Source organism: Monodelphis domestica, chromosome 1 (genome assembly GCF_027887165.1).
Source record: "Monodelphis domestica isolate mMonDom1 chromosome 1, mMonDom1.pri, whole genome shotgun sequence".
NCBI classification, from domain to species: domain Eukaryota; kingdom Metazoa; phylum Chordata; class Mammalia; order Didelphimorphia; family Didelphidae; genus Monodelphis; species Monodelphis domestica.
Window position 1 is genome coordinate 263,711,426 of NC_077227.1, and position 12,646 is coordinate 263,724,071.

The 12,646-nt window shown below is 37.9% G+C and overlaps 1 protein-coding gene across 1 annotated transcript in view; it reads right to left on the bottom strand.

Moving 5' to 3' along the window:
* The window catches only part of ATG14 (autophagy related 14), a 79,639-nt gene extending 67,459 nt beyond the window's left edge, over positions 1-12,180 (bottom strand). Inside the window, exon 1 of the mRNA XM_001368883.3 lies at positions 11,913-12,180. Coding sequence (XP_001368920.1) covers positions 11,913-12,133 — 221 coding nt within the window. The 5' untranslated portion in view covers positions 12,134-12,180. The remainder of the gene's footprint in view (positions 1-11,912) is intronic.
* Between the last annotated feature and the right edge of the window lie 466 nt (positions 12,181-12,646).

Sequence of the window (12,646 nt, forward strand, 5' to 3'; positions counted from 1 at the left end):
TTTAAATGGAATTTCTCTTTCTAATTTTTGCTGCTGAATTGGGTTGCTTTCTTCTTTTGGTATCTACTAGCCATCCAGCTTTCACCTACAGTTCCAAGAGCCTGCAGCATGCAGAGACTTCACACTCTGGTAAACCAAGTTGGGGGTAATGGACAGGCTGAATTAAGAGAGTGTCTACCCCATGCATGTGAGGTGGAAGGGGTGGATGAAAACAATTTGTTCTAATCACCATGAAAGTGGCAGAAAAAGATGCTATGGAGCACTTAGAACTTGCTTAGGCAATGAAAAAGTGAAAATCATTTTCTGTATCCTGGGTTGTCTTGACTTCTACCACTGGACTGCAATAACAATGGAAGAGAAAGTGAGGCTGATGACTTCTTTATATCCAATTTATGTTTCTTCCAGTCAAAAGACCTCAGCAGTGATGTCATTTTCAAGTCTCTTCAAGTACAAAGACAACAATTAATCAACTAAATTAACTGGACCAAATAAAATAATTAAATTTATTTATTAACTTAGTAAACCTTACAACCTTTTATATACTTAAAAGTGTGTCCTCTTTGTGTATAGCAAGCTTTTATTTTTCATGATTTGGCTTTGAGTTGACAAGATTTTGGCACATTTTCTTTATTTAATTCATCATAAAAGCACATTATCACATTTTCTCAGCTTATCTTTGAATAAATCAATTTTCTAAAAACAAAGCTTTGCTTATGTAACTGGTAAGTTTTTAATGGAGTTTAAATCTATTGAGTTCTAAGGGAGCTGAAGCATGCTTATATTCACCTATTATAAGTTTCTTAGCTTTTCATAATATAATAATATTGTACATATTATCTTCATTTAGAAATTTCTGTAATTGCAGAACAATTTTGTTTCTCAACATATTTAGCAGATTTCATCACCTCTTCAATGAAAATAAGACTTTTGAGTATGGAAGTAAAAAGAAAAAAAATCACCAAAGCTTTTTTGGGGATGAGTAGAAATTTTACAGCCTAATAAACATACCCAATTCTCACTGATCCATTTGGTCTTTTGACAATGGTTTAGATAGAACCTTGAATCACAAGGTGATTTTAACCAGTAAAAATTCCCCTTTTCCAATCTTCAATACTTCAGTTTTTATACTGACTTGCCCATGACAAGTTTTTTCTTCATGGTAGTAGTCTCTCGGTAACCGAGGGCGACGATTGTCTTTGTGCGTTTTTGTACACAAAGACACTTGTGCATGAAGATTTAAGTGGAAAAGTTGATGCACAGAGACAGTCCCACTCTCTTGGCGTTGGAAGCTTGGGTCCAGTGGCACAAAAAGTCGTTACACCTGGAGACTTCCTCAGCTGCATTGGATGGTTGTGTTATCTTTTGTGCTCCAACACGCCCTAAGCACTCCACAGTGCCTTGCTGCATCGCCATCTCAGCTGTTGAACCTTCTTGTTGGTTTCTTCTGCCTGTTCCGCCAAAGCAGTTTTCACATGCTGGGTGAGCAAAGCCCTGGTTCACCAGGGGTCCACGATGACCCGATGGCTACCCTCACAAGGTTTAGCCGGCTGTGTTAAAAAATGGTTTTCTCATCTCTTCCAAATTCACGATATCTAAGCCAAATTATAAAGGAAGCAGTAACAACCCTTCTAGCTGTCAGGGCTGTCTGAAAACTGTTGTTTGTTTTCCGAGGATTAACTGGGCTGTTTTACAGTAAGAATGTGCCATTTCTTGAGAATAAATTTTAAGTTATTCTTTCTTTGCTTTGATCCTGTTTTGTGGTGGGTCTGAATTATCCTTGAAAAGCTCGACTCCCCCACATCAGCAGCACCATAGTCTCTCATAGCCACTGGACAGTAATCTAAATGCCAGAATTTTTGTTTTCTGGGAGTAATAGCCATTCTTAAAAATTATAGAATTAGAAGTTCCCAGGAAGAAAGCAATGAATGCATGTGTATGGCAGGGGGGAAAAATTACTTTTCAACTAACGAAGGACTAAAGGTCATAGGATCTCATAGCTGTAGGGCTTGAAGGAACTTTTAGACCAAGAGAGTGAAGCAACTTGCCCAAGATCACTTAAGTAATGACAGACAGCAGGGCCCCTGACATCCAACAGCTATCTGTCTGCTGTTCCATTCTGCATTTCAACCAAAAATAAGGAAACCAGCTCAATCTGTTTTCATCTGGTCAAGGTAAGTTGTTCTGTGTCAGCCTAGTGTCAGTCAAAACAAACATGCCTGGCCACTGGGTGTCCCAAAGAAATTTGTATAGCATCATATACAAAAATAATATTTATAAAAATAAAACAACTAGATTAAAAGTACAAGAAATAGAGAACTGACATTTGTCAATCTCATTAAAAACACTCTGAATAAACCATAAAGGAGTGCTTAAAGAAAAAATCCGTGGACCATATGAATTTATAGTTCAAACATCCAAAGAACAAATAACTCAATATAAAATAATCAGCAAAAAAGAGAAAGAAGGCATGAGAAATAAGTGATACCACTGCCTACACCAAAGATAAAGCAGAGAATGTAAACCACAAAGTAATATTACTAGTGAAAGCTGGTGTAAAAATACTGAATAAATAGTAGCAAAGAGTCTGTAATAACATATTAAAAAGGTTATAAATGACAGCCATGTAGGCATGATTGGGTCTGTATTGTTCAAACTGTAAACATTTCCCACCAGGCTGCAGTCCTTCAGACTTCTCCATAATTCACCCAGGAACCTCCACATCTTGCAAGACCACATCAGTCTTGGCACTCATACTTCATCAGTATCTGCCTCTGTTGCACCTCTGATCAGAGGACTCCTCCTCAAACCTCCACTTAAGGAGACCTCTCAGGCCAGCCATCTTTGTGGGCTTCACTCTTTTACCCTTCATGATCCTTCTGAGCTATACCTCTGGAATTCTTAAACATGCCTCCATGCAAAAAACTAGTCTGGTAAAGTATGGTTTGCTTATTGTGGTTAAGAGACTGAGATTCTTTGAGAAGATTCTTTGAGCCCCATGGGAAACCATCAGGGGTGACAGGGTCAAAAAGTAAGAAACAGGGGAAAACTGGGAAAAAAGGAAAAAGTGAAATTACCAAGGTTCTCAAGAAGAAGCAAACTCAAAGACTTTGAATATAAGCAAATAAATCAACAGAAAAAATGTTAACAACAGAAGGAAATGTGGGATCCACATCTACAAAATGAGTTCAGGAATCTATTACTGCAAAACTGATGGAAATTATCTAATACTTGATGAGATAAAGGAATATGGAATGTGAAGAGAATATGGAACCATAATGTGCTGCTTCTGAATGGTTCAAAAGATAAATGAGAATTATGAGAGCAGAATTTATGATCTGTACAGCAGTCAATGGATAAAACAGAAAAACTGGAATCTGACAGATCTCACCAATGATGCAAAAGAAAACAACAGATCAGTGCAAAGATAGAAAAATGAAGGAAGATCTAGAAATAGAGAAGCAAAAAGCAGTAATGTTAAAAAAAACTGTTCACTTTGCAAGAATCTTGAAAACAGGATGTATAGAGACAACTTAAGGATCAGAGGTCTCCCAGACGAACATAATAGGACAAAAAACCTTAACATTATAAGGAAGGAAATAATAGAAGAGAATTACCTAGAACTCCTGAATATATAAGATGAAAACTTCAATTGGAAGAATTCACAGGTCACCTCCAAAAAGAACAAATGAAAAACCGAGGGTGGAAACTCCAAGACAGTGTGATTAAATTTAACAATTCAATTAAAAAACAAGTTCTGCATGTCTGCCCTTTGATCCAGCCATAGCACTGCTGGGCTTGTACCCCAAAGAGATAATGGACAAAAAGACTTGTACAAAAATATTCATAGCTGCGCTCTTTGTGGTGGCCAAAAATTGGAAAATGAGGGGATGCCCTTCAATTGGGGAATGGCTGAACAAATTGTGGTATATGTTGGTGATGGAATACTATTGTGCTAAAAGGAATAATAAAGTGGAGAAGTTCCATGGAGACTGGAACAACAACCTCCAGGAAGTAATGCAGAACGAGAGGAGCAGAACCAGGAAAACATTGTACACAGAGACTGATACATTGTGGTACAATCGAAGGTGATGGACTTCTCCATTAGTATCAATGCAATCCCTGAACAATCTGCAGGGATCTAAAAAAAAAATACTACCCACAAGCAGAGGATAAACTGTGGGAGTAAAAACACCGCTGAAAAGCAACTGCTTGACTACAGGGTTGGAGGAGATAAGACTGAGGAGAGACTCTAAATGAACACTATAATGCAAACTCCAACAACAGGGAAATGGGTTCGAGTCAAGAACACATGTGACAACCAGTGGAATCATGCGTCGGCTATGGGAGAGGGAAAGGCAGGGGGGGGGTGGGGAGGGGAGGGGAGGAAAAGAAAACAATCTTTGTTTCCAGTGAATAATGTATGAAAACGACCAAATAAAATAATATTAAAATTAAAAAAAAAAGAAGAAGTAAAAAAAAAACAAGTTCTGCAAATGACCAGGAGAAAGACCTTCAAATACCAAAGAAAGGAAATTCAAACAATACAACATTATTCTGAACCCACCAGACAACACAGAGGAATAGTATAGTGTTTTCTGAAAAGCAATGGAGCTTAGCATGCAGCCCAGGATGACCTATCCTGAAAATAAGCTTAAAAGACAGAAATGAAGAAATCAGTTGATTCTTGATAAACAACAGAAAGGCAGGAGAATAAATGTAGCAGTCGAGGAGAGCTAACAGCAACAGGCTGATAGACAAGACCGACCAGTTAAGAGACTTTCTTCCTTCCTCAAGGAAACAGTGAAGGAAAAAATCAGTTTTTTAGTTAATAGTGAACAGTTTGGCCTTGAACAGAACCTGGCTATACATTCTGCCAACAGATGAATAAATTTTTCTTTGGTGAGCTTACAACACAACATGAGATAGTACATGAAATGTGGGGTAGGTGGGAGGGATATAGAGGAATGTGTGATGTGCTGGGGTCAAATGAAGGGCTAGCAACACAGAGGTGACCTCTGTGGTTTCAGAGTGAGAAGAACCTACATATAAAGTGGTTGATGAGAAGTGGGAAAAGACTGAAAAGGAAGGGGAAAGAAGAAGGCCTTGCTTTGGGGGAGGGGGGGGGTTGGAAGCACTGAAAAATGCTCCTATGGGTGAAGAGAGATGGAAACCTGGCACTGGGTGTGGTCTGGGAGACTTGGTGCTGGATAATCCACTTTGCACTACCTTGGAAAGTGGGAGAGTTGGAACTCCTGGAGGCAAAAGGGACCTAGGGGAGAGGGAGACTCAAGGAGAAGATTTATTGTGGAAAAAAGATAACCAGGTGAGGTATAGACCAGTTGGGAACTGATAATTAGGGACCTGATGGAAGGAGGATCCTACCCCGGGGTATTGTCTTCTCTGACTTTTTTCTGGGAATAAGGCATGATAGAAAAGGGGAATCCTCAGGACAAGATGTGCAAGGTGGGGGCTGAAACCACCTGAAAGAAGAACCTAGAATGGATACTTTGGAAGTTTTGACTTCACAAGGAAACTAGAGAGAGACTAGATAATTATAGGGATCATGAATCAGAGGATGAGGGTCTAAATGTAGACAAAAGAGGTAATGGATAAAGTAGAGAATGAGAAAATTCCTCTCTGGAAAGGGGTACAAAAACCACACATGTATACATAAAAACTAATGAATGGGACTGCTGAAGGGGAGAAGGAAGAATCTACTTGATTAACTGAAAGAGAAAAAAGGAAAGAAGAATTATATAATTAAATAAACAAAATAATGAAATGGAAAACTATACTAAAAGACCTGAAAACTCAAATTAAGGCACTGACTAATCTCGACTCTAATTATTATGAACAATGAGACATACCTTCCTCTTCTCAGATTCTAAACTGTGACAGTTGTATGGAAGGCAGTGAAATACAGCAGAATGAGGCATATTCTGTCAGATAGCAATCAATATGTTGACGTATTTTACTTAACTGTATTTTTTACTTGTGGGAAAGAAGGCTATTACCAGGAAATAACATTGACTTTTTAAGGAAAAGCATCAATAAAACTTTTTCCCCTTAAGTTACTGACATCTTGTGGCAAAGCCTTGGAAATTAAGGAGATGCTCATTAATTGGTAAATGGCTGAACATAATATGGCACAATTGTGATGAAATACTATTGTGCTCTAAGAAATGATGAGGTGAGTGCTTTCAGAAAAACATAGCAAGATCTATATGAACTGATGCAAAGTGAAGAGAGAAGAACCAGGAGATCATTGTGCAAAGTAATAGCATTGTTGAAATGATGAACAACTGTGAAAAGACTTGGTTACTCTGATCAACACAACAATCCAAGATCATTTCAAAGGACTTACGATGAAAAAAATCCTATCTACCTTGAGAATTAGAACTGATGAATTCAGAGCAAATTAAAGTGTAATTTTCTCACTTTCTCTATTTATCTTGCTTTAAAAAAAATATGGCTGATATGGAAATACACTTTGCATGATTTTACACATATACAATCATCCCTTGCTATATCCTGATTCACTTATTGGCTTCACTGTATCGCAGGTTAAGAAAAAAATCTAATTCTCTATTGAGGAGTTTTTGCTATATGGTGGGATTTTGAGGATAAATACCATACAGAACACAATGTAAATGCAGTACACCATTACCCATTGTGCAAGTGTGCCAAGGTGAGATTGTACACAGCACACTACTGGCTGATGAAAGGCAACCAATCACAGCCCTGGGTTCTGTATCCTGGGAGCTGATTGGCTCAGTGACTGTAGCATCAATCTGTTTGCTCTCCTGCTACTTCATAGATTTTCATCTAGGGAGGGGGGAGGGTCTAGGATAGATGAGGGATCACTGTTATTGATATATTGCTTGCTTAGTGGGTATGTGAGGAAGAATATGGAATTCAAAATTAAAAAAGAAAAGTAAGATAAAAAATAAATAAATATAAAATTACTAATAGATTGAATAGTCAATTTACACCCAAGAGGCATCCCACTATTTTAGGAGGTCAAATTAAACATAATTGAAAAGACTACTATGGCAAGGTCAGAGCCAAAATGAGCAAGCAGAAGAAGTAAAACAAACTCCCTCATGAAACTGGCTAAAATGAAAAAAGGGAAAAATGACATGTTGGAGAGGATGTGGAAAAATAGGGACATTAATAAACTTTGTGGAACTGTGAAGTGATTCAACCATTTTGGAAAGCAATCTGGAGTTACACTCAAAGAGTTATAAAACTGAATATTCCTTTTGACCCAGTAATAACACTGTTAGGTTTATTTCCCAAGGTGAACAAGGAAAAAGGAAAAGAAACCATATCTTCTGAAATATTAATAGCATCCCATTTTGTGGTGGCAAAAAACTAGGAATTGAAGGAATGTCCATCAAGAGGGGAATAGCTGAACAAGTGATGGTATAGGAATGTGATGGATAACAGCTGTGCTATAAGAAATGATGAAGGGAATGGTTTTAGAGAAACAAAAAAGTAAAGACAACTCTGAAAAAATTTGGAATTAATGACCAAACATAATTCCAACCTAAACCTGCTACTCATCTCTTAATAGAGAGGTGAAGGACTCAGAGTAGAGAATGAAGCATTGGGGGGTGGGGGGGAGCACTCCAATGTAGAAATTTGTTTTGCTTGAATATACATGTTTGTAACAGGGGTTCTGTTTCTTTTTCATTCTCAAAGGGGGGTGGGAATGGATAGGAAACAAAGCAGATTTGTGCCAATTAAAAAAAAACATATATAATTTGTTTTAAAAGAGAATACTAGGGCAACCTGGTTGCTTGTGAATCCTACAATTTACAAAAAGTAAAACAATTTTAAGACATAATTCTAGGTAACTAACATATTTACTCCAACGTTTTTAGCTCATAAGGAATAAGGTCTACCATACACTTCTCTTCAAAATGCAAGTTTCTAGGATAGTAAAGCCAGCTCCTCATCATAGCATGCTCTTCTGTTTCCTGAATATTCCAAAGCTGTTAGGAAATGAAAAATAGCTCCATTTCAGGAAAAGAAAAGAAAGGGCCAGGATAGAATGCACCATACAAATATAAGGTATTATTGTTATACTCTAACAGGAAGTACCAAAATAAATAAGAATCTAAAAAATGTTAAATCCTGGAATTTTTAATGTGGAAGTTTTTGTTATAGTAAGAAAAATCACTAGGCTGCATTAGTTTCTTAAAATACAGTAAAATTTCATTAACTTCTCACATGGGAGAGTGTCTAGTGGATTTCCGTCTTTCTTTTAAACACTGTGGACTGTACTTAATTTGACACTGACACCTCATTTCCAAATTGAGAACTTTTCTACACTTCTATCTTGTACCTTTTAGGATATAACTCAATAAATGTAGTTTCTCCCTTATAAAATATACATAAACAAGTTAAAAAATTATTCTAGTATTATGTGACCAACTCCTAGAAGGCCAGAATTGTGTCATCTTTCATAAAATATAAAGTATATTGTAAACTTAAGTACTATGTAAAATTTGCTATTATTATTATTACTAACACTTTTATTGCTAGTACTTAGCCCAGTATTTTGCACAAAGTAGGTGCTTAATGTGAATTAAACAGAATTTTTTAAAATTCCAATTCCTGAGATTGAAAGCAAGGAATTATCATCTGTTTTAAGATTTAGGTCACTTATAAAGTCACTGATATTACCTTTTGGTCACACTTTATGTACCAGGGAAATCCCAATGTTCTGTGCTTGGTAATTTAAGCAGATAAACAAAGCAAGTTTAAAGCTTTAAAAAAATGTAATACTGTTATACATTCTATTATTCACAAATATTTTATAATCATTACTATATTTTGATGAAATAACTAGCTTACTCTTTTAAATGTAAATTGCTCTTTAAAGCCATTGGTATAACGAGTCTGAATTACTCAGCAGGATGTTGCTATGAAATAAGTGGATTACAAGTCACTAAAAATGGTCATATTGTGCTCTGTCTACTACATTTTTTTATGAAAAAGAATATTCTCCAACTATCCAAAACTGAACTCATTAACTGTGCACCAAAACTTTTCTCTTCCAAACTTCTCTATTTCTTTTGAAGGCACCACCAATTCTTCCTGTCTCTCAGACTTGCAACTAACTTGGTGTCATCTTCAACTTCTCAAGGTCCTTCACTGCACACATCCCTATCAATTGGCAAATCTTACCATTTCTACCTCAACAATATCTTTTGCAGCCAATCCTTTCTATTTACTCATACAACCACTACCTTGGTTAAGAGCCTTGCCACTTCTTGCCTAGATGATTGCAATGGCCTCCTAATTCTAGGATAAAGTATAAATTGGCTTTTAAAGCCCATCACAAGCTGGCCCCAACCTATTTTTTTCAGCCTCATCAAAAATTACTCCCCTCCCCATTTCAATGGTTCAGCAAGACTGTTCTTCCTCTTCCTCACTTTTTTCTCCTGTGCTTTTGCACTGTACCTCCCAAACCTTGAATTAACCCCATCCTCACTTCTGTTTCTTAGGATCCATCTCTTCTTTCAAGATATCACTCATGTGTACCTCCTTACATACACTGTTGTTTTTCATGTTGTGTCTAACTCTTTGTGACCTTATTTGGAGTTTGTTGGGACAGAAACACTAGAGTGGTTTACCAATTCCTTCACCAGCTCATTTTATAGAGAAGGAAACTGAGGCAAACAGTGTTAAATAACTTGCTTCCAAGTCACACTGGTATTAAGTATCTGAGGCTAGATTTGAACTGTCTTCCTGGCTGTAGGTTCAGCACTCTATCCTCTATACCATCTAACTGCCCCCATTATCTATTTATCTTTTCTTTATGACTCCAACTTGCTGGTGCCATCTCTCCCTGAAGTACTATGAATGGCTTTTGTATTAACTTTTTATATAGTTTAATATACATGGCACTTTCTTCAGAATAAAAGCTCCTTGATCCCTGGATCTAGTACACTGGTGTACAGTTTGATATTAATGCTTGTTAACTGATAGAATGACCTGAATTAAATCAAGATCAGAGGAATCTGAAAAGCTTCCACTTGATTATAGTCACTAAATAAAAGTCACTTTTAGAGAACCTATTGTTGTGGCCAAATTTCTTCTACTCTCTTCATACAAGTTTGTTGTTCCCTAATACAGAGGTCTGCATAAACTCAATGGAATAGAAAAAATTAATGAATGTGGAGAGAAAAACATAAGAACTACTTGTATTTTGCAAAAAAAGTCAACTTAAGATTTACTAGGATTTAATACCAATAGATAAGTGTCTTCATTCTGGATGTCAGTCAGGTATAGTACATGAGGGAAGAGTAGGAATTCTATGATCCAGAAAGGTCAATGATATCTTAACTTGTTCATTCTGTTTGTACTGCAATGTATTCAGTTTGTGTGTGCTTGGTTAAGTGATCTATGGTCTGTATCATCTAGTTTTAAACTAACTCTCATAAAATGGACAAGTGGCTTAAAAATATTCCAAAAGAACACTGGAATATAATAATAATAATAAAAGCATAAACATTCTGAAAAAGCAAATAGAAGAGCAGACACTTCTAATCCTTTTATAAGATCTCAGTCACAGTATAAGGTTAAAATGATTATGTAATTAGGTCTCATAAGAGGTCATCCAAAAAAATTAAAAATTAACATTGATTCAAAATATGGATTTAGATCCATATCATTAATGACAAACCACACTTTAAGGGTTTATTGTGTGTGATTTGAAATAGTATTTCCTGATAACATGAGACACATTACAATTAGTAAGAGATTTACAAGCTAAGCCTTCATGGCCAAAAACTATGTGTGTCACCTCTAAAAATGCTCATCTATACATTTAAGAGAATTTTCTATCATCTAACAAAAAAGCATTAAAAATATTGTTTAGTTGATATTCATTCCATCTTTATAAAAATTTTTACAAAATGCCTTATTACATATATTTTAGTATAGAAGCACATGAATATAATGCTAAGATGTTTGCAATGCACTTTACATGTTATCTCCTCTGCTCCAACAACACAGTGATATAGGTGCTATTTTTAACCCCATTTTACAAATAAGAAAACTGATGCTGATGGAGGTTGTGACCATCCAAATTTCAGGTCACGGTCCAACAACCTATATACACTGTGCCACTTATGGGGGTGCGGGAGTAACTTTTTAAAAAATTCATTAAAATCTAGAATCACAATTTGAAGACCACTACCCTAGTGAGGCTAAAAAGTGTACTCCTATATGCCCAGAGCAATTTATACAGTTAAAGGACCGGAACAGGAATGAGAGAAAACAAAACAAACAAAATCACTGTTCACACCCTGATTTGGAATTCTTGTTTATGTCGATTGCCCGATATGGGCCACTCGTCCCCAACTCATCTCAAAAGTTCTGACACCAACATTAGTCTCACACTAATGAAACATCCTGAACAAGCTTTAGAGGACAAAGGTGGGGAGGGGAACTGAAGCATTGGAATAGAAGCACTTAAACTACTCAGGGAAAATCCAATTCAATGAGCTTACGAGATGAGTGAGCCTTTCCTAAGAGAAACTCTCACCCTGCCTCTGAGTGCTTAAAGAAGTCCCGGCCGAATACGAGTTCCTGTGAAAAGAGCGAGTGGAAGGAATAAAATGCCTGGCCTTTAACTTAGCTTAGCAGGACGGGTGCGCGAGGCGGAGAACACAACCCTAGACAACCAGCCCGGGCACGAACTCATAACACATCCAACACATTTACACATGTACACACATCATCTCGTCTGTATTTTGGCATTTGGTAGGAATGGGGGGAGGGGCTCTGAGGAGGCACAGGTCAGGATTATAACTAGCTCGGAGTAAGACACGGATATAGAGAAAACTCGGGTCGAAAACAATAGGCAACCCAGAGGCCACCGCCGCTGCGATCGCTACCTTTCGCCGTCCCGGCCGTCGAAGAAAACGAAGTCGCCGGTCTGGACACACTTCGCGCAGGTCAGCCGCCTGCGGGTGGTATTGCACAGGGGGCACCGCTCAACCGCCACGTACAAGCCCTCCGCATCCTCCACCGAATCCACAAGGTCCCGGGACGGCGGCCGGCAGCCACAGCCAGGAGCCTCCAACGCCCGGGATACTTTCCCACTGGGAGACGCCATGATGGCCTCAGAGCACCGCCAGTCACGTGGGACTTTGTTTTCAACCAGGTGCATCCTGGGTAAAGGAGGGGCCTGGGGCAGGATGGGCGGAAAAGGGCGGGGAGGAGGTGGGTGTGGGGAAGGGGCGGGGAGGTAGTTTCCAGCCGCCCGCCCGCCCACGTGCTTCCTGGACCTGTGTGGTTACTGCTGTTGAGAGGACCAGCAGATGGTTATTTTTAGGTCACCCCGAAAAATAACCTTAAATGCAAAAACAGTTCTGGATCAAATGACAACGGTTGTTTGGCGCTGGACAAGTCTGATGGCTCAGTGGATAGAATGCTGGGCTTTGAATCAGGAAAACCTGGGTTCAAATTTAACTTGTGACACTTAGTGTGTTGCTGAGGAGACTGGGGATAATAATAGTACCCACCCATGGTGGTTGTCAAAATAATTAACAACCTCCCAAGGTTGTTGTTAAGATCAAATGAGAGCATAACTGTAAAAAAGTGCTATATACAGTACTTGACTCTTTAT